The following is a 26,765-nucleotide window of genomic DNA, read 5'->3' as shown; positions in this document are numbered from 1 at the left end:
AGCCTTCCCATAGCTCCCAGCCCTATGGCCTTCCCACCGGAATGACCCTGGGAGCATCCCATCGCTCCGCAGGAGCTCCCTGACCCGCAGCTGCCTCCGGACTGACAGGAAAACCCGTCTGCTCTGAAGGTTAAAGCACTGCCCATAGGGAGAGCAAAGCCTGATGCTGCCTGCAGCGTGCTGCTCGCCTGGAGTTATTGCCTGTGGATTAGCAAAGGTCAGGGTTTAGTGCTCCAGCCCTTCCTTTACTGCACTTTAGGGCTGCGCTTGAAAACAGTGTTGATTTAGCCTGGAAGCGCATGGAAAAATCCCACCCAGCCTGGGGGAGCCATGGGAGCAGAATTCCTGGAGCAGATGTCATCCTACTGGCAAATGGAAAACACCCCACCCCTTGGCTTCTGCAGCACCATAGGGGAATTCATGGGATCCCTATGGGCAAGAAAGCTCCTTATCAGCAGGCGCTGCGCTCTCCTGCTCCTCGCATCCTCTCCTGTAGCAAAGCGTGATCCCAGCCACAGCCTCCGCTCCTCCTTTTTGTGCCTTTAGTCTTTTCATCCCTCTCTCCTCCCTCCCGCCCCTTTTCATCTCGCCCTGACAACTCTGTTCCCCTCGCTGAACGTGGGAGGGATGGAAGCTGCAGATAATTAATAACCCGGCACTTCTCAGCCCTGTCTTGCTGGGAGAACTCGGAGCTTCCACCTCTGCCTCCCCCTGCAAGCGCTCCCTCGCTTCCAGTCATGTGCTGTCTGTTCCCATCGCCTGAGAAACTGCAGCTGGCAGCTCTCGTTCGCAGAGGTTTTGCTTGTGTTGTGTGTGTGTGCTCAAGGGGAAGGGCTTAGTCTGAGCTAAGGACAGGGGATGGGGATGGGGATCCAGTTTTTCCATAGGCAACCCCCCCCCTTTGCACAGATGTGGGTCTGGGATGCTGACGTCTTGGGTACCACATAGCAGCAGTGGAGACTTCCCACCTCCCTGACCCCTAGGATAGCAGGAATCACTTCTTCCATCTCTCTGCCTCCTGTTCTGGCCCTTCTAAATGGTTTGCCACAGCTCTGCAGGTCTTTTAGGCTTAAGGCGAGGGCAAAACATCTGTATTTGCTAACTCCTGATCCTTCTTCTGTGCTATCTCCTGTGCTTTCCTGCCAGAATTGAGTACTTTGCATTGAAAGACATTATCTGGAAAGGCAAAAAGCAGGACCAAAAGAAAGAGGAGGCCTGGGACAGTGCCTCACGCAGGGATCAGATTGGTGCTGCTGCAGAAACTACCTGAGCAAACAGCAGGAAACAACAGGCAGAGGCCAAGGAGAAGCTGCTGATAACCTCTAATCAGTGCTGGCTCCATTGATGTTCAAGAGGAAGCAGTCGGGTGGGTGCTGAATTGTGCTCTCTGTCTCTTAAGCGTGATTTTTCCTAAGCATCACCATTGCAGAGCCCTGGAGAATACCCTCAGGCACTGGGTCAGTGCTCCTCAGCAGTGGGGATGCAGTGTTTCACATCTCACCTCCTGCCTGGTGCCAGAGCCATAGACAAAGAGGTGTTCACCCTCCTCCACTGCATTGAGACAAGCAGCACAGCGGAGGATGGACAGAATTGATCATTCCAACGCGTTTTCCATCTGTCCCCAAAGCCAATATTGACCAAGGCCCCTGTGTGGCTGCTTCAGTCATAGTCGGAGCAGATGTGGAAGCTCTTTGGAGCACAACCCCCTAAAGCTCAGGTCTGAGGGGATGTGAGGGTATGGCAGCTCCCAAAGGCAACCATCCCACTGGGATGTGTCCACTGCCCTGGCACAGCCCATGGGGCACATTGGAGCCGGTGCCACCAGACACATATAGGATGGCTATCAGCCTTCATCCCTACCCCAGCCCGACCCACCCTGCTTGTTGGACATCCTGGCTCAAAGAGTGGAGGGGCCGGAGCCTTCCGTACCAGCAGGCAGATTTCCATCTCCAAATTCCATTCAATTAAGGAGCACTAATGGGGCTGGATTTGGCCTGAGCACTAAGGGAGCAGGGTCAGTGCTGAACAATATCCTGTTGACATCGCTTCTGAGGAGCAATTCAAGGGGCAAGAGGAGAAGGGGCCTTGCTGCGAGGTTCCTCAGCACAAAAACCTCAAAGAGGGCCCTGGTCTCTGCTCCTGCCTTCCCCCAGCTCCATTATCCAGCAGGGCATCCGTGAGGAGAATCGTAAAGGAAGAAGTGGAGGGGAGCCAGAGGGGGAAGAGTGTCCCTTTTCCCTCTGACTGGTGATAGCACATCCTCGTGGGAAGGGGGGCCACGGGGGTTTGGATAACCTGCCTCATTAGTGGCTGTATGACATCATTATCTCACATTAGCGACACTCTTCCCGAGGTAATTGGGAAGCCTCTGGAATGGCCCCGTGACCTTTCATTAATGCAGGGGGGGCCTTTTCCTTGTGCCATTCCTCACTCTGCCTCAAGCAGCTGCTTCTTGTTAAGATGCCAGAAGAAGGGAGCCCTGGTGCCATGCCGGGGTTTTCTAAGCCTCTGTTCCCCAGGGGAGGAATAAAAAGGTGCAGGAACACTCAGCTGCTGCCTTGGTTCAGTCTCTGCTGTCACCAGCCCCTTGCCCAGCTCCGTGATGCTGCCTGGGCAATTACCTCTGCACTGCCCCATGCAGAGCTGTTTCGCTCAGCCAAGGTTCCCTGCCTGATGCCCATGGGGGCTCTGGACCCACTGAAGGATGGGGATGGGGGTGATGGGGCTGTGGTACCCGCACTCTCCCTTGTAAAGGATCTTTGTGTATCTCTGCTGGGAAGATGCTCAAGACCCCAGAGCTGCACATAAAGTAATGGGTCCTGCTGCACATATAGTAATGGGTCCTGCTGCATATATAGTAATGGGTAGCTCAGGACTACCTTAGGTGCAACGTAGAAATGCTGTATTTCTAGCTGTTCTGGCTATCAAAGTGGAGTCCTACTCATTGCTGCAACACAGAAGGGACAGACCATGCTCCTCCCAAGCCTTTCATCTCACTCCAGCCATAGCTCCTGTGCCTGCTCCTATCTTTGCAGTTGTTATTGTCTCTGCAGCTTGGCCTCAGCTGCTGAATCAATGGCCAGAGATTAGTCCCTGGCAGCCCCAGGTAGCACAGAGGTTTCCAGTAGTGCTGTGCATCTGGGCTGTCATTAGCGCTGTTATTCCAACAAGGACTGGGGGCTCTGGTCCAGAGGGGCACTTTGTTGTGCTTGGCACAGTGCGGATGGGGAAAGGATGCCAGTGCTGATGTGCTGAGCAGGCAAAGGAGCAACCACATCCCTGTTTTACACTGAAACACAAGCGGAGAGTGAGGCTTAAGCAAGGTGATGCAAAAATGCTGGGGTAACCTGAAATACACCCCAGACCTTCACATCTGCTTCCCAGTGCATGTATGGGGGCTGGATCTGCCTTCTCTGTGCCCTTGCCTATAGAAAAGCCTGACTGGAGCTGCAAAATACAGCCTTCCTTATCACCCCAGGCCAGGATTTGCTGCCTTAAGGTTCTTTCCAAAGCAGCACAAGAATTCTTGCAGCATGCAAAGGAGCCCAACAGCTCAGTAACACCCAGTCCCCAGTCAGGACCCAAATAACTGGTATGCAAATAGAAATGCAAGCTACATGGCCACCCAGCACTCAAGGAACAGGGGGAAGAGATCTCTTGCTTTCAGTAAGAAGAAGGCAGGGGGGGAAATGTGTATTTAAAACAGGATTCCCAGATGTGCTGTGAGGAGACAGGAAGATGGGAAGAAATCACTGCTGTGGAAGGGTTTTGCTGGAGCTTTATTCCAAAGGCTGGAACAATGCCATTTCCTGAGAAGACAATGGTTTGATAGAGGGATGTGGGATTGTTTGGGTTTGGCTGGAGGCGGATTGATCCACGGCCAACAAACCGGGTACTGAGTGGGGGGCTTGGGGTGGTGGGCTTGGGGTGGAAAACAGGGAGCTCTGAACATGGGGCGGACACTGGAGATGAGCAGGAGCAAAAGCCTGCTGTAAGGAAGTAGTTAAGGGGAGCAAGAACATGTCAGCACTGGCCTGGCTTGTGTTTGAACAAGCAGCAAGTGAAGGGGAGAGCTGCAGGAAGACTTGTGCTCTCCCTATGAGGGTACTGTGTGTGGATAAGCTGGCTTGCATGTGCACAGCACAGGGAACTGGTCCCCAAATAACTCTCTGCCTCTAATCACTGTTTATTCTTTGCAGATAGGGCCGAGGAGCCATGCCCGGATGTTTCTGTTCCCTGATCCCAGGACTACAAAGGCATCCTATAGCTGAGGTCAGGAGTGGTGAAGGCCAGTTGAGACGTCTCAATCTAATGGACAAGAGCAGTGGGGGGGTCCTGGAGCCAGCCAGGCTCTGATTTATGACCTTCCCACCGAATCTGGCACACCATGGCATCCCAGCCCTGCGCGTCTGCATCTCCCATCACATCATGTTTGACTGCTCTCTCCACGTCCCACACAGCTTTCCCCTGGTGCTGGGCTCCCCAGCAGGCAGAAGGGAGCTCAGGGTGTTAGCGGGATGTAGATGAGGCTCCTTCCTTAGTCCCAGCTCAGGTTTTATGCTTCCTGCTCTATGCTTGCTGCTGGGAGCCCTCCAAACACACACGCTGCCCTAGGCACGCGAATGGACCATCACAAATGGATGTTGCGGTACTGGCCCAGCTCTAATCTTAGTTTTGTTTCCCAAACCTCTGCAGTAACCTTCAGCCTGAGGGGATAAGGACCACTGGTTGTTATTCTCCATTCTCTGTGGGGCTTTGGCATTCCAAATGTAGAAACAAATTAACTCCCTGGAAAGAGCTATTCAGAGGGCTGAGGCTTTTAATCCCCAGGTGACTGAAGGCAGTGTTTCACATGCAGGTGAACCAGGCAGCCAGGTCCTTGGGAGCCTTCAGCTGGCAGAGCTTTACCTTGTTTCACTGTGGCATTTGGATTCCTCAGGCTTTGGGGACCAGCCTGCACAGCGCGATGCTCTGCGGATGCTGGCTGTTGGCACATCTGGTTCAACAGCTGGAATAGGATTCACTACCCCTTGCTGCAGCGGGAAAGCACTTTCCATGAGTGCAAGTATGCTGGGATTCCCATTCCACAGCCTCGGCCTTCAGAGGGTTAATGCCATCAGCTCTCCAATGCTGATTTAATTCAAGCCAGACCGGAGTACAAGGCAGCCTCCCTTGGAGCTGGAGCCTTTGCTCCCGGGCTCTCCTGCCCTCTGGATAAAGGGTGAGCAGAGCAGCCCTGTGCAAGGAGCTACCGGTGCCTGTTGTGGTTGCAACCTGACCTCTCCTTTGCTCTTTGAAGCTGCTGACAGTGGGTGGGCTGAGATCAGTGGAGCGGGAGTTGGAATAACACCACCGCGATGCCCCGCTCCGCTGGGAACAGGAGCTGTTTGGAAGGGGATGGGCAGCCCAGGGGTGAGGAACTCGGGGCCTTGAGGGCTGACAGAGGGCTGCAGATGTGGAACGGTTTATCTGTGGGGCTGGGCTGGGAGGGGGGGGCCCTTTCAACCCACAACGTAATGAATCAGCCCTTCGGACAGGCAGCGGAGCAGTGGCTGCATGTCCGGCTACCGTTGCCCTTTCCAGGCCCACAGCCAGAATGGGGAGGGGATTGCTTCCCCAAGCTGATGCTCTGTGGGAAAGTCTCAGGTCCTTTTCCCTTTCCATGTCTTATCTCGGAGCTTGCTCTTGCTCCCGAGGGTCAGCACCAGTGTGCTGGTAGCGCTGCCTTCCCTTCCATTGCTCCAGCCCAAAGCTGTCACAAAGGTGGGTACAGGAGGAAATGAACCCCAAAGAGGGGCCCAAGACACAACTTATGCTCCTGTGAGTTTTCCTTTATGCCTTTACCACATGGGCCTGCGGATATCCTCATCCCCAGCTGGGTTAACCCCAAATACCCCTTTACTGCTAAAGACAGGTAAAGTGAAGGGCCCAAGCGCCATCCCCGTCCCTGCCAGTGTTCAAGGTCATGTTGGAGCAAGCTGCTCTAGTGGAAGGTGTCCTTGCCCATGGCAAGGGGTTGGAGCTGGATGAGCTTTAAGGTCCCTTCCAACACAAACCAGGCTGTGATTCTATGCTAAAATAAGCCAGTTAAACCTTTAGTGCAAGCTGAAAGCAGCTGATGCAGTGACATGTCTCACAGGAGCTGCCCCAAGCTTGGCATTCCAGCAGGGCTATGAAGGAAGGCGATCCATGGGGAAGGAGGCAGGTCCTGCTGCTGGTGGGGTAGGTGTAAGGGTGGCTCAGCAATGCCCTGGGCTGTTGTACGTGTGAAGCTGAGCCCTGAAGGAAAGGTCAAAGCCAGCTCTTGGGTATGGTGCCAGCCTCGCAGCTGCTTTGGCACTGGGATGGAGATGCCAATGCTCTTCTTGTTGCTGTCCAAAGGGCTTGGAGAGACCCTGGCCCTGGGCCATGCTGTGACCCAGCATCAGGAGACTACTGGCATTGCTGCCTGGCATCGCAGCAGCACCTCGTGCGTGCAAGGATGTGCAGAGGCAGAGCGGAGCTTCCTCCAAGTGTTTCGGATGGATTGGTGACGGCGGAGATGGAGCTGCCTTCTGGCTTGGAGATTTGTTCCCCCACACGTGCAGCTGGTGACCTACCTGTGTGGATCACTGAACATCCATCACTGCAGCACGCAGTAGCTGCAGGCACTCCCAACACGCACAAGGCAGTGTTAGCAAAGACCCTGCTCTTCCAGCCTTATGGAACGTGGCTTTTTCTCTTCCCCTGGAGGCACCACACCAGCTGGATGGGATGCTCAGGAGATGTTTAGCTTCCCCTTCACCCCTCCCTTACAGCCTGCAATCCTGATTGCTCTAACACCATCACAGCCCTACTGTCCTGGCTATCTAAGACCCCTTTTTAGGATGAACATAGACCTGTGTGGCAGGAGGAAGTTAAAATCCTAAGGAAACTGCTAACTTTCTGGCTGTAAGTGACATCTAGTGGAAATGGCAGGAAAAATTAGTTTCTCAGGCAAAATCCGGTTGGATTTCAGTGGTGCAACTCGGATTCCTTCAGCCCAGAAACCTTTTCTTCAGGCCTTGTGAGAGAAAACAGCTCTATCTATGTGGGTATGACTCAAAGAGAGCTTGATTTGTCTCACACCAGTGAGCAACATGACAAGGAGGTGGCTGTGACATGACAGCGATCACCTGGCCTTATGGATGGATGCTGGTCCCAAGCCAGAAACACTGCATCCACAACAGGCCACGCTCTTGTTTGGTATTCCAGCTGGAAACAAGTTAGTTTTGCACAGCAAAGCACCATGGCAATGTAGGTCTGGCCTGGTCCATCCTGATGCTCATGATGCTACAGCCTGGTCCTGCTGGGTTCTTTAGGCAGGGGATGGTTCCCCACAGCCACGTGTAGCAGCACCCATAGAGAAGCAAAGAGGGGAGCTGCAGAACCTGCTCCTCAGGGATGATGAGCCCAAGGTTATGGATATCTCTGTCCTGTGCCCTGTTTGCCTCCTCTTCCTTGGCACTGGATGTGCCTGCTTGCTGCCACCCCTGCCCCAGCAGGAAGGGTCCAGCCAGCAGAATAGATGCGTCCTGAGGCTATTCTTGTGTAGAGCAAAGCCAAAGCTTGCAGAGAAACCTGAAACACAGTGAGACTTGGATTAGCAACCCGAAACTCCAGCCAGGATACGAGCTTTTTGGAAGAGCTTGGCAGGGTTTCAGGCAAGTGCGGGCTGAGTTTCAAGTCAGCTAAGGCTGACCTTTGAGTGAGCCCACTGCTGGCTGCTTGGGAGGCATGGGCTTGAATGCTAAGAGAGCCTGGGGAGTGAGTTTCAGGCTAAAGAAACAACCCAAACACAACAAAACAGTCGAAGGGGTTAGGGAATGCCAGTGCAGGGCTCTTATGGTTTGGGGGTGATCATTCCAAGCCACTCACCTGCCCCCAAACCAGCAAAACCAGACTGGGAGTTACAGCTTCAGTGCACTCGGAGTTTCAATGCAGCTTAACCCCTTCCTCAGTATGGAGTAGCTCACTTCCAAGGTACAGCTGAGCTCTCCACACATCACAAGGGAGGTCTCGTGGGTGTTAGGGGTGGAAAGCCAAAGAGGTATCCGAGCAGCTCAGCATTCCCTATTCGTGGACATGAAGGGCTGTATCTGTAGGGCAGTTTGTACCTCACAGGAATTTATGGAAGGGGAGAAATGAATCAGAGAGATCACACGGTGGAAAGGCTGGGGCTGTGACAGAGACAGGCAGACAAGGCCTTGATGTACCAGTGACCATGGCTGAAGGGTGATGCTGATGAAACGAAAGCAGAAGAAGGCACAAGGAAATAGCCACAAACAGAGCTGTGTGTCCCAGGCAGTGGGGTAAGAGCTAATGCAGTTTTTGCTCCTGAAGCTGTGGATGTATTCCTCTTCCCATTATGTTGGTGGTTTTTTCCCATTACTTTCCCTGCAAACACATCCCACTCTTCCTCCACTAACACACAGCATGTGATGGGTCTAGAGCAAGGCAGGGAGGATGTCTTTGTAATCAGACCCACATTTCTTTGCATTGTCTGTGTTGTCTCAGCAGTGAATTCAGCCAAACCCCCCCATAATCATGATGTTTTAGTGCTGTTTGTAAAAGCTCTGTGAAGGTAGAATTTTCCCAAATGGAGTTTCCTGGATAGGAAATTGCTTATCTAAGAGTATTATTCTATATAGCTCTAATAGCTCCTTTCCCCCCCGCTAGTCTGTTGAAGTCCCTTTACACTGGGAGTAATGACTATTGAGCCTGAGGCCACAGAAGGAGTCTTTATGCCAAAGGAAGTGCCCTTCCACTGTGTTCCCAGTTTCCTTGCCTAGCTCCCCTTTCCATGCCCTTGATCCTGACACTTTCTCCCACGCTGTGTCCTATGTCGTCAGGCAGAGAGGGGCCTCATCTGCTGCTTTATTTCAGGCCCTTCTCTAATTACACACTGACATTAGTTATTTATATAATGTCCTTAATACCACAGCATCAATACTGGAGGTGCTGGGGTGGCCTCTGCCCGCCTGCCTGTGGCTTGGCAGGCAGCATCCTCTGGTCACGTTGGTCCAGAGGTGCTGGAGCAGCATCCCAGCATCTGGCATCAGCTCCGCTGGAGACCTGGAGCCAGGTACCCAGGAGAGGCACAGGGTCACCACGTGCCAGAAGGTAATCAGAGATGGCCTGCTCCTGGCTGGAACTGCTGGATGTCCTTGGCAGATGGCACAGTGTCCCTTCTGGCCCCGGGCAGCGTGCCTTTGCCCTTGAAGTCCATGCTTATGGCCCTCCCATAGAGGAAGGCAGGGAAGCGCTCGCAGATGCGTGATTTCCCCAAGGACTCTGTGTGGGCTTTACCCTGGCCTGCTAAATAAATCCTTGGATGTCTCCTGCGCCCAGACTTGTTTGTGTGTCTGAGGCCAGGGTGGAACGCGTGGTGGGGTGTGTGCAGTTCCTGTTGGGGTTTGGTGTGCGGCTGCTCCAAGGGGACACTGATAACGCGGGCCGCCAGCCCGCTGCTGGCTCCCAGTTCCGTCTCACTGCCTCTGCCTCTTTCATGTTCTCTGCTGCGGTTTGCAAGGCAGAGTTGAAAGGTTTCTCTGACTAACCCTGCCTGCTGGACTCAAAGGGAAGGAAGTCGACTGCAGCCAAGAAAAGGAAGCCGGTTGGTTTCCCTTCTGCGTCTGCAAGCGCGTGTGAGGGGGAGAGGGAGAAGGGTGTAGCCAGATCGCAAAGGAGATAGGATGGGAAGACAGCAGACCTCTTCCCTTCCGTATTCTCTCGGCTCCACAAGCTCCCTGCGTGCGTCAGCCCGGAGCATAAGGAAAGGAAGCGTGTCCTGGTCAATATTTACCCCGTGGCATGGGGCTGCTGGTGGGCTGCACGCTCCTGCCTCGCTCCTTGGCAGTGCAGTGTGTGAAGGCAGCCACGACGGGGAGCTTCCTTCCCACAGGATGGTGGTGCTGGCAGGGCAAGAGGCCCAGATGCCTCCAGCCTGTGGGACAGGAGCCATGGGCTACGCGGAGCATGCGATGTGGAATAGCTGAGGGCGATGCAGAGATTGTGGGTCCCTCTCGGTTCCCACAGCATCTGCACAACTGGCCAGCTCCAGTTTGGGGTCTAGGGCAGCTTGGTGGCTAAATGTGTGTCCATAGCCTTGGGGCAGCATGACCTGGAGCTGGGTTTGGGTTCACACACTCTGTGCTGCAGGCAGCTGCTTCAGGTCATCTATTTCTGTCCTCTGGGACATGCAGGGGGAGGCGGAGGGCTATTTCTGGCTCTGGTTGCTGACCCACCAAGCCACCAGGGACCAGTCGCTTCCCCTGTAACTCCCTCGTGCCAGGCTCACACTGAGGAGCCAACCCAAGGCTCCCTCTGCCACCTGCATGGGACGGCTGCCACGTGCCACGCAGGGCTTGTCACAAGACTGTGACAGTGGCTGTGATCTTTTGATGTGAAGCTGCAGTCAGCTGGCAAGAAGGGATGCTGTCAATAGGTGAGCGATGCCCCTGAGGGATGTATCTGTCACCCTAGGAATGGGCAACCTACAGACTGAGGTATGCTGGAAAAAGAGCAGTCGTTACCATCCATACGTCACTTTCTGCCTTGGGTCAAAGGCTGTGAGCTCTGTATATGGACCACTTCTCTGCTGGCCATGCCATGGGGCAACCACATCAGTGGGCATCAGGAGTGGTCCTGGAGACCCCAGAGGCTGTGGGACAGGAAGGCATTGGCTGGCACCACCACATCTTCCCCACCAGCTTCTATATATGGGCCTGCCCTGTCTGAACCCATCACATTCGGATCTCAAGTGACACGCTGGGGAGGGAGGGGGGGGTGTCTAATTTTAGCCCTTGAATGGATCTGTGCTGGAGCCGAGCTCTCTGCCCCCGTCAAGGGTACAGCATCATGTTGTGCTGGGAGGATTTTCCTGCGTGGCTCTTTGAATGGCTCCATCACCGGCTCAGGTTGTGGTACAGGTAGGATGCAGCCTTGTGATCTCTCTGCTTCTTCTCCTGCTGCTGGATGCCCTATGCTGGTTTTGGGCTCTGTTGCATCTCCCTCCCCAGTGCCACGGGCACGGCTTGTTGCAGTGTCTTTGTTTGGGCTGTGTTTCATGCCACCCTCATGCATGATGCTGTGGCAACAGGAATGCTCTAGAGTGTAAATCCTCCACTTTTTAAACCGGGTTGTAGGCAAAAGGAGAAGGAAAGGGGCAATGGAAATGCAGAGCTGCTCTGGAGAGAATCCCAAGCTCTCAGTGCTGCTGTGCTGGGGAGCAGAGGCAGACCTGAGGGGGGTAGTAGTGGTCTCTCTCAGTGCTGGCTGGGCTGTGGTCCAGCACAGCGATGCTTGCCCTGATGATTCTGTTCTTGCCTCCCATTGATTTCAGCTGGAAATGAGTGAGGATGAGGGAATGCAAGGCAGGAACCTGGGGACAAAGGGTTAGGGGCTTACATCTGCTGATGGCGGTGTCCCTTCCTCATGCCCTGATCTCTCTGTCCCCGTCCCTTGCTTTCCTGCTGCAGGCATGGATGACTTCGAGTACAGCATCCAGCTGAACGACAGGGACTGGGCTGAGTTCTTATCGGCGGCGGAGGAGTGCGACCTCGCCCCTGCCTCGCTGGCCACAGCGGAGGAGCAGAGTCTCAGTGACATTGAGCAAGGGGACGGCGTGCCTGGCAGCACAGACAGCCCGATCGCAGCCAGGGTGGGCAGCAGGCCAGGGCCTGGCACGGGCAGCTCTGCCCCACGTGGGGTGACCGGAGACGCCTCTCCGGGCTGGCCGGCCGACGGGCACCTCTCCGTGCCGGAGCTCCTCTCGGGTAGCGAGGGCGAAGCGGACCTGGGCTCTGTTGGCAGGATCCTGTGTGCGAGCGGCGAGCCCGGCTGCCCTTCATCCGCTCCAATGCCCAGTGTGCAGGGCAGGCAGCCCCCCTGCCCGCCCGCAGGCACCAGCCCGGCTGGTGGCACAGCGCAGGACACGGCGTGCGAAGCAGCAGCACCGCAGGCGGAGAAAGGAGCAAGCAGCGGTAGCCCGGCTATGGAGCGTCCCAGCAACCCGGCTGGAAGGAGTGAACACGGAGGGGATGCAGGAGGGGCTCCGGGTCAGGGCAGCTCGCCCGCAGTGCCTGCTTCCCCAGGGAGATCCGCAAGGAAAGGTCTCAGCAGCGCTTCCCGCTTGGAACCAGGACCACCGGGACCCCCGCGTGAACCCCCCCTGAGTCCAGCGCTGGAGACAGCTCCCAAAGCACCCGTGTCCCCAGCACGGGAGGAGGCGAGCGGGGACAGAGCCGGCTCCGAGCGCTGCTCCCCCGCTGGCTCCCCGGAGGTTGTGAGGCCCAAGGTGCCAGCGCAGACGAGGAAGAGCAGGCGGCAGCGGGGAACCAGTGCCACCGAGGCAGCCCCGGGGGACAAGGAGCCGGTGGGGGCTGCAGGACAGGGGACTGCGGTGCCCATAAAGGCACCTTTAAGCTCGCCATTGTCCTCAAGGAAGAGTAAAGGGAAGGAAAAGGCAGCCAAGCCGGCCCCGGTGAGGATGGGCAGTGAGGAGGCAGTGGAGAGCAAAAAGCCGGTGCCCAGCCCTGGTGTGGATGAGGGTGATGTGGCTGCAAGCTTATCCCCAAAGCAGAAAGTGAAGGAGAAGGCAGCCAAGCTGGCTCCTGTGAGGCTGGGGAGCGAGGAAGAAGCAGAGAACAAGCCGCCAGTGGCCAGCCCTGGTGTGCAGGAGGGTGATGCAGCTGTGAGCACCACCTTGAAGCAGAAGGGGAAGGAACCAGCCCCTAAACCAGCTCCTGTGAGGCTGGGCAGTGAGGAAACAGCAGAGAACAAGCAGCCAGTGCCCAGCCCTGGTGTGGATGAGGGTGATGTGGCTGCGAGCTTATCCCCGAAGCAGAGGGTGAAGGAGCCAGCAGCCAGACTGGCTCCTGTGAGGTTGGGCAGTGAGGAGGCAGCGGAGAGCAAGCAGCCGGTGTCCAGCCCTGCCGTGGATGAGGGTGGTCCAGCCGTGAGCACTCCCCCAAAGCAGAAGGTGAAGGAGCCGGTGGCACAGCCCCTGGCAAAGGTGAAGGCCACCAAACAACCAAAGGCAGGGCAGGCTGGTGGCCTGGGGGTACGTGACACTGTGATCCCCAATGGTGCCGGAGATGCCAGCAGAGCCACAGCTCCTTCAGGAGGGGCATGCCAGGAGAAGCCTCTCCATACCCACAGTGTGGTGGCTTTCAGAGGGGATGCTGCAGACAGAGCTCATGTGGAGCCTGCAGCTGAGGTCCCAAGGGAGCTGGGCCTGCCTTGCTTCGAACCTGGGACCTTTGCAGGGACAAACACCCTGGACGTGACTTGGCCTGAGATGTATGACTATTTGTTCTGTGACTCCCAAGAGGAAGAAGAAGGAACATGGAACTCAGTGGAGGGGGGAAAAACACTGGAAAGGGAAATCTCCTTGCCTGAACTCTATGAGTATTTTTTCAATGAGCCAGAAGGAAAGAGGAAAAAAGTCAAGAGTAAAGACAGGAGGCGAAAGAAGTTCAGCAGCTTGGACCACACTGAGCTGCAAAGTGAGGATCCCGACTTGGATCCAGTCAAAGACTCCGTGGTTATCTCAGTCCCTGAGGTGTACGAACACTTCTTTGTGGATGGGCCTGGGAACAGGGCGGGCTGGAGAGGGATTTTCTCAATCGCTCCCACCTCGGAGGTGAAGAAAGCTGTGGGGGCTTTGAAGACCCTCCTGCAAAGGCATCTCATCGGACGCCAAGTCCCAGCACCCCAGGCTCTTGTGCGGAGAGGATCCGGAGAGAATCTCCCCCTTGTTCCGCTGGGTCCGCTGGGAAGAAGCGAGGCACAGTCTGACTTGGACATGGCCCTTGCACTGAGAGGTAAAGCACTGTTATCCCTGCCCGACAGCCCCATAGGGATGTGCCTCTGCCCTGTGTGGTCCCTTCCCCAGCTCCCAGCCCTGCCCTGCTGCAGCCATCTCCACTTCAACCACAGTGGCATTGAGGCCACCATACAGATGGGACCATATAGGTGGGCTGGTGTAACTGGTCAAATCACACCCCTGGTATGTTAACCCTGGCACATAGCAGCACTGGGTTTTAGCAGGGAAAGCATGCCTAAAGCTACCACCATCATGGAGTCATCATGGAATGGTTTGGGTTGGAAGGACCTTAAAGCTCATCCAGTTCCAACCAGGGACACCTTCTACTGGAGCAGGTTGCTCCAAGCCCATGTGTCCAACCTGGCCTTGAGCACTGCCAGGGATGGGGCAGCCACAGCTCCTCTGGGCACCCTGTGCCAGTGCCTCAGCACCCTCACAGGGAAGAGCCTTACAACATCTCATCTCAATTTTCCCCTCTGTCAGGTTAAAGGCATCCCCCTTGGCCTATCACTGCATGCCATTATAAAAAGTCCCTGTCCAGGTTTCCTGTAGGCCCCTTCAGGTATTGGAAACCATGTAGGTTACCAGGTCCCACTGGACATGCTGTGTCACATTGTCTCTCGTGATGCTTACACTGTCCCTATGCCAAGCGAGTGCTGCTGGCTGGCTTCCAGTACTGCAGGAGGCATGGACAGGGAATCTGGGTATATTCTATGCATACCTTACTTTGTTCTCCATAAACTCCAGTCCTGGGGTATGACAGCATGCATGCAACAGCCTGAAACTCAGCGTGGCCTGAAGTCCCTGTCCTAGGTAATTCACTTCTTCCCCTGAATAGATATAACTTGCTGTGGATCTGATCTATATTTTTACACTCTGGCCAAGGAAAACTTACTGAGGCATTTAGCTGCATTAAATGCGGTCGAGCTTATTGCAAGGTCAGGTAGAGATGGGAATCCCCCACCCATCCAACTGCCCGCAGAACCACATAGCTGTGCCTCTGATGAGAGAATGGGAGGCAGAGCAGCAAAATCCTTCTGTACCGAAGAACTCATGCCCCTGAGATAAGGCAATGGCTGCTGAGCTGCTCTCCTGTTAAGGCTGCCAGTGGAGCTAATATTGGTGGGGGAAATGGTGTGCACAGAGTGGAACATGTCCAAGGCTTCCAGCTAAGAAGGTGAAGGGCACTATAAAACACATGCTAGCTTGAAAAACACCCTCCTGAGACCTCAGAGGTCACCTGCACATTGACTGTTATGGGTTGCAGGTAAGAGAAACAGGGATAAAGTGAGAACAAGTCTGACCCACTACCACAGCATATTTATCTTAAAGCTTATATGATGCTTAGAGGCACAGTGCCTCATAGGTAATATTAAAACCAAACAATGAATGAGTCATCCCAAAGGGTGCCTCAAAATAGAGCTTCCAGCCTGTTTGCACAGAGGCAAATGCCTTTGCCATGGTGTAGCTAATTAATAAGCCAGTTTTAATTAAAAACCTGATCAAATAAACACAGGAGCAAAAGAACCCCTATGTCTCCAAGTAGACTGGAACTCCAGCAGAGAAAGACATGCAGAGCACTGAGGGCTGTCTCCTGCTGCAGAGAGATGCTGAGCACTGCTGCTTCTTGGTGGCATCTGTGTTGTCCTAGAGCTGTGTGTGTGTTGGGACATGGATGGGGACCTCACCCAGAGGGATCCCACTGCATTGTCATCCACCCCAGGAAATGCGTTCTCCTAAATCCAGCCCCACTTCCAGGTTGGGAAGATACACAGGGAGATGGTGATGCAGTCTGAGGTCCTGGAGGCATCATATCCGCTGGTTGTGCCTCTCAGGCCCACGGGCAGCATTAACAAGTATTTCTCTTGGGTTCTTAAAGTGTAAACCTGAGAGGGGTGGAAAATGTGCCCCTCTCCTTAGTGAATGTACCTGAGTCCTAAATAGACATGTTTGACTTGATCAATGGTGAAAGAGCATCTTCTGAGAGGGAAAATGTGACAAAGATGTATTTCTGGGGCTGCACAAGGGACCCACTGCCACAGAGGGACCAGAGCCTGCTGTGGCAGAGGAAGTGGTGTGAAACCCCAAACCTCCTGCTCTTCTTCCCACAGGGATCCCCCAGGTTCCACTGGCGCTGACCCACAAAGACATGTGCCTCGTCTTCTGCGCCTTTGCCTCCTGGGCAGTGAAGACATCCGACCTGCAGGCTCCGGATGCCTGGAAGACCAGTACGTATGGTGTCCATCCTGGAGGGAGAGGGGTGGGAAGGACCTCATGGAAGACATGGCAATGAGAAAAGCAGGGATACTAATACACCTAACACTGCCTGTGGGAAAATGCAGTCATTTCCCTACTTTTCCAAAGCATCCTGTTAGTTTCTAATACCTTCTAATGCCTATGGAAATAGCAGTCCTGATTCATAGAACCACTTCCCTGGGCACCCTGTGCCAGCGCCTCAGCACCCTCACAGAAGAACTTGTGCCTAAGAGCTCATCTCAGTCTCCCCTCTCTTATCTTACTTATTCCCGTTGTCCTTTCCCCACACAAAGTGACTGCTGACTTGAACTTAGCTCTAGGACAAGTCTGTGTTCCTAGCTTTAGCCCTGCTCCATGAAGCCTCTGACAGAGACCAGTGCCAGTGTATCAGGGCAAGAGAGGCTTCTTTAGGATCCATGCTTCCTAGAAGCTCAATCAGGACCCTGAGTATGCAGGCTTAGACTCCTTCATCTCCTCTCTAACAAATGCACGTTGGTCTAAAGTGCTGTAAATGTATAATCTTTTCCCTAAATACAGCTTAGCTGAAGTGTTATCCTGGTGCACTGAGTCCTGCAGGAGCTCTGTTGGTTCCTCTCTTCTCCAACCACAGCATTTGAATAACTGGTGGGGACAGAGGAAGCTTTGGCAACACAAATTAGCTGAGCTGTGGCCCAAGGGGTGAGGGTCACTGGATGAGTAGGGAGTGGGACAGCAAACACAGCAACCCTGCCCTGGGGCTGGGTCCAAAGCCCCTGCCATGGGGTGTTAGGGTAGGACCAGGGCTTCCTGCTCCTTGTCCAGGGCAGGAATGTTCCCCACTAAGGTCACACAGGAAGCTGACACCCTGAGCTGAGAATAGCTTATTAGCTAAGGTTGCTCAGTGCAGTCATCACAAGGAGCTTTTGGCCTGCTCCTCCTTGCCTTCTTAGTATTAGATCGTAGATGTGGCCTCAGAGAGGGTGCGAAAACCGGGATATGGGCCTCGCGCCCTTGGGATTGCATAACCCAGTGTGCAGTAAGCACCCTGGCAAGGAGGTGACATCCTGGCTTATACTTCTCTTGTGACATTTTGAGTTCCAACGAGCTGAATTTGCCTGTTCTATGTCCCAAAAATTGAACTAGTCTAAATTTAAACCAGGAAGTCCAAACAGAAGTAGAAAACGAGGGGACTATCCTGAATCCCTGGTGACATTTCCTACTTACCTGAGGTTAGGCCCATTAGATGTCCACATGAACCTGTGCATCTAACCACCACCCATCTCTAGCACACACATGGAGTCTATGTTGTGTTTCTCTTAAAAACAGCTATTTCTTGTGACATGGTGGTGTGATCCATGTGCCCAACCAATAGGATCAGGTGTGGTTGCCCAGGCTATTCAGGGCTGAATGCATTGGGAACAAGTACAATGTGACTGGGAGGAAAAGCAAAGGCAGGAAGGGAACTCTAGGTCCTATAGACCAGAGTGAGCCACATTGCTTGTGATCTTGAAGGCTGGAAAAGCTCTTCAGGTTTGGGAGAAGCACCCATCCTCACTCTAGAAATGTGTTGGGCTCTTTTCCAGTGTTCCTGGCAACTTTTGGAACCCTTTCTGCCATCCGCTACTTCCGAAGGCAGGTCAGAGAAGGACGTCCCCAGACCTAGCCTCAGCGCACGCCAGCGATGCTTCCCGAGGACAGGCGAGGACTTTAGGAGGCAGAAGCTGGGGACTTTGTTCCTGGGCAAGTGTGAAAAGCCTGGATCCCAGCATCAAGACTTCTCTGGACCCATCCCTAAAGGGGACAGGATGTCACAGGAAGCAGGATCCTTCCGGTGACAGTCATTTACAACACGGTAGGCGGTTTGTACCTGTATTGGACAGAAGAGGAGCCCAGCGTGGGCTGGCTCTGGTCTTTCTTTGCACACTTCTTGCATACTTGTGCTGTCTCCTAGGAGTAGTCACAGCGTCTGTTCCAGGGTGCTGCTTGTCCATCCTCCCTGCTGAAGTCACCTGGTGGCAAAGGCAGGCACTGAGGTGGTGTGGATGGAGGAGAGAGCAAAAGAAACCAGGAAAGTGCTTTGTTCTTATGAAGGAGCTGGGTTATCTATGAAGGAGGAGAGGAGAGAGCTTTGGGGAAGAGCTGTCCCTATCCAAACATGGTGCTTTGCTAAGCATGTGCTGGCTGTGTGTGGGTAAAGGGGGATGGAGAGGCTGCTCACTTGGCAAGGACCAGGTCCCCCATGACCGGGTTGGCTCAGGGCAGGAGGACTCATCCTCTTGGACTGCACTCAAAGAAGTCATGCTCAGTCTAACAGTTCAGCAGGCTGAGATAGGGTTTCTGTTGCATGTGGCCCTGCTGAGCCAGAGCCATGGATGTGGTATTCAGCCCTGTGGGTGAGGAGCACCCACTGCAAGGACACATCTCACTGCTGTAGGCAGGGAACAGGCAGGAATCCCACAGCCAGAGCCAGGGGAAGAGGTGGCGGGGAAGGGCTCTATAGGAGCTGCACAGGGTGGAAAGGGGCTGCAGGGGCAGCAGGGAAAGGGGCTGAGCTCAGGGAAGCCTCTGGAAAGAGCCCTCTTAAGGACAGGAGCATGTTGGAGAGGACGAGAAGGTATGTGCACATGTTTGGCTCCGACAATCACCACATGAAGGGTCTAGATACATGACTTGGTGCCCCCACTGCCTTCCATCCTAGAGACATACAGGTGGCTGGGAGGAGATGGCAAGGGAGGATGTGCCGTGGCTGAGTGTGTAACCCTGTGGGACTGAAGAGGGCTGGAATGGACCCAGGATGGAAGATGGGGTGAAAAAGGAAGAGGAAGTGGCTCAGTTTCTTCCCTGTCTCTAGTGCCTTCCTGAACACTCAAGGGCATTATTCATGATGGTTTTTCTTCACTCCCAAGTCTGATAACAGCATGAATGTGAGATTTGTTAAGCACTTAGGCACCAGATCCACAAAGATACCAGGGGGGAAGTCTGCCCAGAATACCTGTGTGGATCTGCCTATGAGCTTTGTAGGAGCACTGTGGCAACGTTTGTCTTATGAAGCCAGAGAGGAGAGGTTTAGCTCTTTCCTTGCAATGCAGAGTGCCATGCAATTTTAATGTGTGTAGGGCTGTTTTGAAGATGATGTATTATTGCTGATAAGAGAGCACACTGTACAATTGTACAGAGAGGTATGTAGCAGTAAATAGCAAGAGAGAGACGTATATGGACTATATATGTATATGGACTATAGTATATAGATGTATATGACCATATATAGATGTATATGGACTATAGTAGCTGTATAGCCAGTAAGAGGAGTTTGGTGGAGGAAGAGAACAGATAAAACGTGCTGGAAGCTTCTAATAAAGATCTATCTCATTTAATACTCTTGCGTGCATTCCTGCGTCTGTACTGTTTGTGTGTGAACCTGCTGAACGAGTGCCAAGTTTTAAAGAACAAGAAATCAATCCGTTATGTGATGTTGATGCTAAAATGTAGGAGTTGTGCATGTTGAGGACAGGGCATGCAGGGAGATGGGCTGCTATTCCTCTTCTCTGGCTCAGGCCCCATGCCTGCCCCTCTAAGACACATCCTGGCAGTTGCCTGTCACTAACAGCCTGCTCCAGAGAACCCTTTGCTCTCTCCTGTCTCAAAAGCACTCAGGACTTAAGCAGAGACCAGCTCTTGCCAGCTCCTCGGGGGCTCCCTGGACACATCAGTGAGCACAAGTCAATGCACAGCAGCAGCTCCTGGGTTTGGTCCAGTGATGCTCATCGCCTCTGCCCTCCCCAGTCCCCCAGGATGCAGCTAAGCTCTGCATGAGCAGCATCCCAGAACGCGTGGCCCTGCAGCCTCAGGCGCAGCAAACCTCACTCTGAGCAGGAGCAGGCGGAGGGGAGGCTGAAGCGTTCACATATGCTCAGTTTTCCTGTTTATCCAGCCATAATCCATTAAGCACTCCCCGCGTTCTCAGTGGCAGCCTTGGCATGGCGGGTGGGAAACGGGGAAACAGCTGGAGGAATCTGGCAATTTCATTAGGCTGGGTTTTCCTGGGAGACTGTCCCAAAGCAGAGAAAGGTCAGAGGAGGGCAGCAGGCAGGGAAGGGGGCTCCGGGACTGCCAGCTCCTCTCAAGGGGCTATTCCTGTCTAATTCCTCACGCAGAGTGAAGTTCCCAGGGTAAGGGACAGACCTAAATCCCAAATGGTCCCTGCTGACTGCTGGCTTGGATTGAATCTTTCAGATTTTGTGTTTTCTTGTCACACAGATCAGGGGGAAATGAGGTTTTCCCTTCACTTTGCAGGTGCAGGGACAGTTGATTTCCCTCCCAGACATGAACAGTACACCCAGGCACAATGCTGGCAGCTAAGAAATGACTGTGCCGAAAGTGACTGAATTTAACAGTGAATTCAATGGTTGGAAAAGTCATTCTGGTCTGTCTCAGTGCCTCAGTGACTGTAAAGCTGGCTTGAAGACCTCACTGGAACTGGGAGGCGTTCTGGCCAGGAACCATAATGCTGAATACATTCTGATGACATTAACCCCTCTAGGGGCTGGGGCAGGGCTCTGTTCTGGGATGTGGGGTGTCCGTGTGTACCCATGTCAGCCTGATCTTTTCCAAGCCATGCCCTTGCTTTGGGATCTCATCTTCCCTTGGGAAGAGGCTTTGTTCTCAGCCGCTCCCCGCAAACCAAAGTGCCAGTTCAGCTCAGCTCCTGGTCTTCTTCCTTTGTGAAGAATGAGGAAGCTCAGTGAGTTGAGGCTGGGCTGCAGAACCTCACAGTGAATGTATAGGTGTTAAATCACTGCTGAAGCAGTGTCCTTTCCTGCCACCATTGCTTGCATGGTTTATGCACGTTACCAGCTTGTTCTGCTCCTTGCAGACAGCCAGGCTACAGTCAGAGACTACCATCGGCCTTCCTGAGCTGCACAGGAGTGGCACCGATGGGAGGCTGCAGGAAAGCTGGTTTGGGTGCATATCTGATATGATCCCGAAAGGAATCAAACCTAGATGCTGCAAGGAGCAGGAATGGCAGGTAATGCTGTGCACTCCCAACATCCCATAGGTGAGCCATACATAGTCAAAACACTGCATTTGGGGTGGGAAAAGGGTCAGGTTGTCCCTGAGCACCTTTACCTGGGAAATCAAGGGTCAAAACCCCGTGCTAAGTTTCTTCCCAGGAGAGTTCTGTACTCATATCATGCTGTAGGCCATGTGAGATGCTTGTCACCTCCACCAGCCAGTGCCCTTTGCCTTTCTGTGATCATTGGTGTCTCATCCTTTACAGCTCGGGCTTAAGAGATGTAAATGTGATTTGGCACCTCCCCTTGCTAGCACTTACTGAAGGCAGCAGAGGATCCATCAGGTTAGAGGCGCATTTCGCGCTCCTTTTGATCTCCCCTGGAAGAAGCAGGTGAGATCAATATTTCAGAAGATGGATGTTTTCAGCTCACCGCAGAAGCAAAAGGAAATGTTGAAGGATCTGGTTGGTGTCAGGACTTGGAGCTCTGGGAGTGTCTGCTGTGCCCAGCCAAGCAGCAGTGTCTCTGGTGTCCTCCAAGGAAACCTGCTTGGGCTTGCTTGCAATTTCAATGCTCGGTTTATTCTCTGACCTTTTAAGCTCTCTGCTCTCCCTCTATGGGGAGGTCATCTTGTATCTCACCCTGAAGGGAGGAGCCAGGAGCTCCCCATCTTTTGCAATAGCAGCAGCCACCACAATAGAAACGACCTTTTCCGTGCATCCTTGCTGTTCTCCCGTCACCAAAGAGAGTGTCAGTGCTGGGGGTGGGCCCTGTGCCATCGCGCCCCGCTCCTTCGCCTTGCACGTAGCTCCCACATCTGACCCCTTGCCTTGCCAAGCAGATGAAAAAGTCAGGCAGGTGCACCCTCGAGATGTGCCTCCGTATTTCATCCCGGCATGTGCTATGTGCCACCCGGCTCCTGGAGCCCTGCGCTGGGACGGGAATCGGTTTTGCCAGGGCGGCTCCTTCTGCTTGTAATAAAACCAGAGCAAAGCATCCCGTGGCTATTTCTGAGTCACAGCCATCTCCTCCGCACACTTCAGAGGGATTTTAGAGGGCTCATGGTGCTGTGCCAGAGCCAGAAGTGCCGGCACAGGGCGGAGGAGAGGAGCAGCGACGTCCCTCTCCTGTGGGACTGACAGGAGCACCGGTTGGGCTGTGAGAGCAGGACATGTTTTGGTGGATTCCCCCACCCACAGGGCAGTGAGGGAGTTGCTCATCACAGACTACAGCAAATCCTGCCCATCCTCAATGCGCTCCAGGCTCTGCTGGGGTTTCCAAGCGGGAGCAGGAAGCAGGTTTGTGCAGCAGGTCCTTCTCTTACAGCGAGCCCACAGGAAGAGGTACGTTCATCCCAAATGCTCACCAAGGAATTCCCAAAACTCAAGTGTCTTTGTAAATCCAACGAAAAGATCCAGCGCAGCAATGAGCAAGAGCTGCCCTGGTGGGCAGCTACACATGGTCTCCCCTCCAACCTCCTGAAGCCGAAGGAGCAGATCATAGGCTTCGCTTTCTGTCTTTAAATACATCTCTCAGCTGTTTATCCTTTGAGGAAAAGGTTATCCTTTGGGATTGTGGCTTGGAATTCAGAAAGCAGAAATACAGCAGCCCGTGGGGTTTCGATCACTGCTCTGCTTTTCCACCTATGGTTTCAGTGGGGGGGGGGGACACCTGATTTGAGCACTTGGAGGCAGTGAAGGGGTGGAGAGATCCTTTGTCAGCGAGTGAATTGCTGGCGGCTGGTATCGGCTCATGCCTTCCATCTGCCTCTGTGAATAAAGAGGCACTATCCTGTGACCGAGCTGAGCAGCGGGATGTGCACAGGCACGCTGCCTGCTCCAGAGCACTCTGGGGCTGACCTGGGTCAGGCTGTACTTGTGCCACAGCCGGGCTGCGAAGGATGAATACCTGTTGGGGGAGATGAGAGGTATTGGGTGCGTTTACAGGGACAACGGTTTCCATCTCAATGCAACCTGCACCGGGACAGCCGGGGTCTGTGGAAGTGAACCCTCTGGTTTAAATCCTGGTGGAGGAAAAGCACAAAACTGAGAGTTTTCATGGTCATAAGGCAGATGTCAAGGGGACAATGGGCAACGGGTTCAAACTTCAGTAGGGGAAGTTTAGACTGGATCTAAGGAGGAAGTTCTTTACTGCAAGGGTGCTGAGGCACTGGAATGGGTTGCCCAGGGAGGTTGTGAGTGCTCCATCCCTGGCAGTGTTCAAGGCCAGGTTGGACAGAGCCTTGGGTGGGATGGTTCAGTGTGAGGTGTCCCTGCCCATGGCAGGGGGGTTGGAACTGGATGATCTTGAGGCCCTTTCCAACCCTAACTATTCTATGATCCTGTGATTCTCTGTTCATCATCAGAGCCTGGAAGTGGGTCTGATCTTATCTTGACCACTCTGATGCTTATGGGGGCTGGTTTGGGAATGGTTTGGGGCTTGTGCACACGCATAAATTGCTCTGCTTTAGTTACACCAGCCTAGCAAGCCTTCTAAAGTAGGGACGGAAGAAGTATTTCTATGGGAAGTGCTTCTTTAGCCTGGAGAAGGCTTGAGGGAGACCTTATTACAATCTTCCAACACCTAAAGCGGCCAACAGGGAAGCTGGAGAGGGGCTGTGGATAAGGGCCTGTAGGGACAGGAGAAGGGGAATGGCTTGAACCTGCCAGAGGGGAGATGGAGATTGGGTATTAGGAGAAAACTCGTCACTATGAGGAGGGAACAGGTTGCCCAAAGCAGTGGGAAATGCCCCATCCCTGGCAGTGTTCAAGGCCAGGTTGGACACAGGGGCTCGGAGCAACCTGCTCCAGTGGAACCATGGCGGGGCTTGGAGCTGGAGGAGCTTTAAGGACCCTTCCAACCCAAACCAGTCTGGGATTGTGTGATTCTGTGACGTGTCCCATGCTAAGCCGCCCTCCCAATCCACAGTGCGTGATCCCATTGACCGGCAGCGGCTACACTCACGGGCACAGCACCCTGGGTTCAGAGCACCACAGGGACACAGCACAGCTTCTAAAGCAGTTTTACTCCTGCTCCCACAGTGGCAACTTCCCTCCTCCCCAGCTACATCTGGGCTAAACTCGTCCCTGTTTCAATGCTGCCCTGTCCACACGTGGGCTGCTCCCTTCCCACCCTTCCAGCACCCCTTTGTGTGCAGCTGCCATGGTCCGTGTGGCTCCTGTTTCGGGTCCTGGACTCCATCCCTGTGTCTGTGTGCCTGTGTCGTGCTCGTGGGGCTCAGTGTAGCTGCTTCCAGCTGCTGCCCTGCATGGAACATAGCGTTTCGGGCTGGAATGTGAGCGTGCCCTTAGCACAGCACCCTCGGTGCTTGCAGCAAGGGGGAGTGGGATTTAAAGCCATTCCCCCTTGTCCTGTCACTACGTGCCCTTGCCATAAGTCCCTCTCCAGATTCCTCATAGGTTCCTTTAGGTACTGGAAGGCTGCTATAATGTCTCCTTTGAGATGTGTGGCCAACACGTTTACTTCTTGCCCTGGTTATCCAGTTACAGCTCTGGGTGCAGCACGAACACTCTTGTGTTTCCAAGCATTAGAGCTTTCCTGCTGCAAGTTGTTATGGGTTGCTATGGGTTGCTATGGGTCTCTATGGTTTTCTATGGGTTGCTATAGTTTTGTGTGGGTTGCTGTGGGTTGCTATGGGTTGCTATGGGTTACTATGGGTCGCTATGGGTCTCTATGGTTTTCTATGGGTTGCTATAGTTTTGTGTGGGTTGCTGTGGGTTGCTATGGGTCGCTATGGGTCATTATGGGTCTCTATGGGTCACTATGGGTCGTTATGGGTCGCTATGGTTTGTTATGGGTCGCTATGGGTGCTATGGGTCACTACGGGTGCTCTGGGTCGCTATGGCTTGCTATGGGTTGCTATGGGTCACTATGGTTTGCTATAGGTCACTATGGGTCGCTATGGTTTGTTATGGGTCACTATGGCTCACAATGGCTTGCTATGGGTCACTATGAGCGCTATGGGTCACTATGGGTGCTATGGATCGCTATGGGTTGCTATGGGTCGCTATGGGTCGCTATGGGTCGCTCTGGGTCACTCTGGGTTGCTATGGTTTGCTATGGGTCGCTATGGTTTGCTATGGGTTGCTATGGTTTGCTATGGGTCGCTATGGGTGCTATGGGTCGCTATGGGTCACTATGGGCGCTATGGGGCGCTATGGGTCATTATGGTTTGCTATGGGTCGCTATGGGTGCTATGGGTCGCTATGGGTCATTATGGTTTGCTATGGGTCGCTATGGGCGCTATGGGTCATTATGGTTTGCTATGGGTCGCTATGGGCGCTATGGGTCATTATGGTTTGCTATGGGTCGCTATGGGCGCTATGGGTCATTATGGTTTGCTATGGGTCGCTATGGGCGCTATGGGTCATTATGGTTTGCTATGGGTCACTATGGGCGCTATGGGTCATTATGGTTTGCTATGGGTCGCTATGGGCGCTATGGGTCGCTGTCATGCACAGAGCAGTGTGTGTGGAGAGCAAGCCCTCTGCCTGCCCTGCTGCTCCTGCACCCCAGAGACCCCTGAGCGCACCGAGGGCCGCATCCAGCTCCGCACAGCTCGGAGCCGCCCTGCAGAGGCACCCGGGGGCCCTGGTGCTGTGCCCAGAGCAGACGCAGGGGCAGAGGTGCCTCCCACGGCCCGCAGGGCTCAGGGTGGTGCTTCCTTACCAAGCAAGTCCCTGCCGTGGCCAAGCTCCCCCTTCCCAACCGGCTTGGCCAGAAGGAGCCTGATGTGAGGTCAGGGACCCACGGAGTCAATGGGGGTGGAAAAGAGCTTTAAGATGACCAAACCCAACCATTCCAGCACTGCCAAGGCCACCCCTGCCCCATGGCACTGAGGCCTCGTCTCCACGATGTGTGAACGCTTCCATGGACGGTGCCTGCAGCCCTGTTCCAATGCTGAGCACCCTCTGGGGCAGGGATTGCTCCTCAGCTCCATCTAAACCCGCCCTGGTGCAGCTTGAGGCCGGTTCCTCTTGTCCCATCCCTTGGGAGCAGAGCCCGGCCCCCCCTGGCTCCATCCTCCCATCGGGGAGCTTCCCTCCGCTCTCTGAGGCGGGAGACGCCATGAGGGAGCCGCTGCCCCTCGCCCTCATGGCTGCCCCCCTCCTCCTCTGACGCCCCAGCGCTGCCGTGGGCACCGAGCACCCCCCATGGCAGCCGTGGGGTGAGGCCTCCTCGCAGGCGGGGCTCGGGGCGGGGAGGGCGGTGGTGGAGGCTCGGGTGGGCAGCGATGGCGCCCGTTGGGCTCCCCTCACGGGCAGGCCCCAGGGGCCAGCGCACGGAGGGCAATGGAGCTGCGGGCAATGAGGGAGCCGGGATGGAGAGGAGAAGGCGCAGGGGGGGGCCTCATCGCTCCCCGATGGGAGGAACCGGCCTCAAGCTGCACCAGGGTGGGTTTAGATGGAGCTGAGGAACAATCCCTGCCCCACAGGGGGCTCGGCGCTGGAGCAGCCTGCCCTGAAGCCAAGTCCCATTGGCGGTAGGGCTAAACCAGCCGGGCCCCTTTGCTCCGGGCAGGGCCCCGAGCTGGGTTCCACACAGGCCCCCTCCTCGGCCCCAAAGGGCTCAGGGGATGAGGGGCTTTGGAAGGGGCAAAACTCCCCCTCCATTGAAGCAGGGGGTGGCAAAGAAGGAGAGAGGCAAAGTGG

At 54.5% G+C, this 26,765-nt stretch overlaps 1 protein-coding gene across 1 annotated transcript; it reads left to right on the top strand.

Annotated features, from left to right (window-relative positions):
• Nucleotides 1-9,558: 9,558 nt before the first annotated feature.
• On the top strand, nt 9,559-19,455 carry PERM1 (PPARGC1 and ESRR induced regulator, muscle 1). The gene is made up of 4 exons (XM_065696429.1): nt 9,559-9,634; nt 11,499-13,844; nt 15,958-16,074; nt 17,665-19,455. The coding sequence occupies exons 2-4, from the start codon at nt 11,501-11,503 to the stop codon at nt 17,742-17,744; spliced, it is 2,541 nt and encodes an 846-aa protein (XP_065552501.1). The 5' UTR covers nt 9,559-9,634; nt 11,499-11,500; the 3' UTR covers nt 17,745-19,455.
• The last annotated feature ends 7,310 nt before the right edge of the window (nt 19,456-26,765 follow it).

The sequence above is a fragment of the Lathamus discolor genome, chromosome 16, assembly GCF_037157495.1.
Source record: "Lathamus discolor isolate bLatDis1 chromosome 16, bLatDis1.hap1, whole genome shotgun sequence".
NCBI lineage: Eukaryota > Metazoa > Chordata > Aves > Psittaciformes > Psittacidae > Lathamus > Lathamus discolor.
Note: the sequence above shows the minus strand (reverse complement) of the source record. Positions and strands in the feature narration are given on the sequence as shown.

Excerpts from the sequence above, each read along its gene's own strand:
- PERM1 (XM_065696429.1), top strand. The coding sequence starts at position 11,501 with ATGGATGACTTCGAGTACAGCATCCAGCTGAACGACAGGGACTGGGCT. Across the intron at positions 13,845-15,957 it reads CATGGCCCTTGCACTGAGAG|GGATCCCCCAGGTTCCACTG; the intron begins GTAAAGCACTGT and ends TTCTTCCCACAG. Across the intron at positions 16,075-17,664 it reads TCCGGATGCCTGGAAGACCA|TGTTCCTGGCAACTTTTGGA; the intron begins GTACGTATGGTG and ends GCTCTTTTCCAG.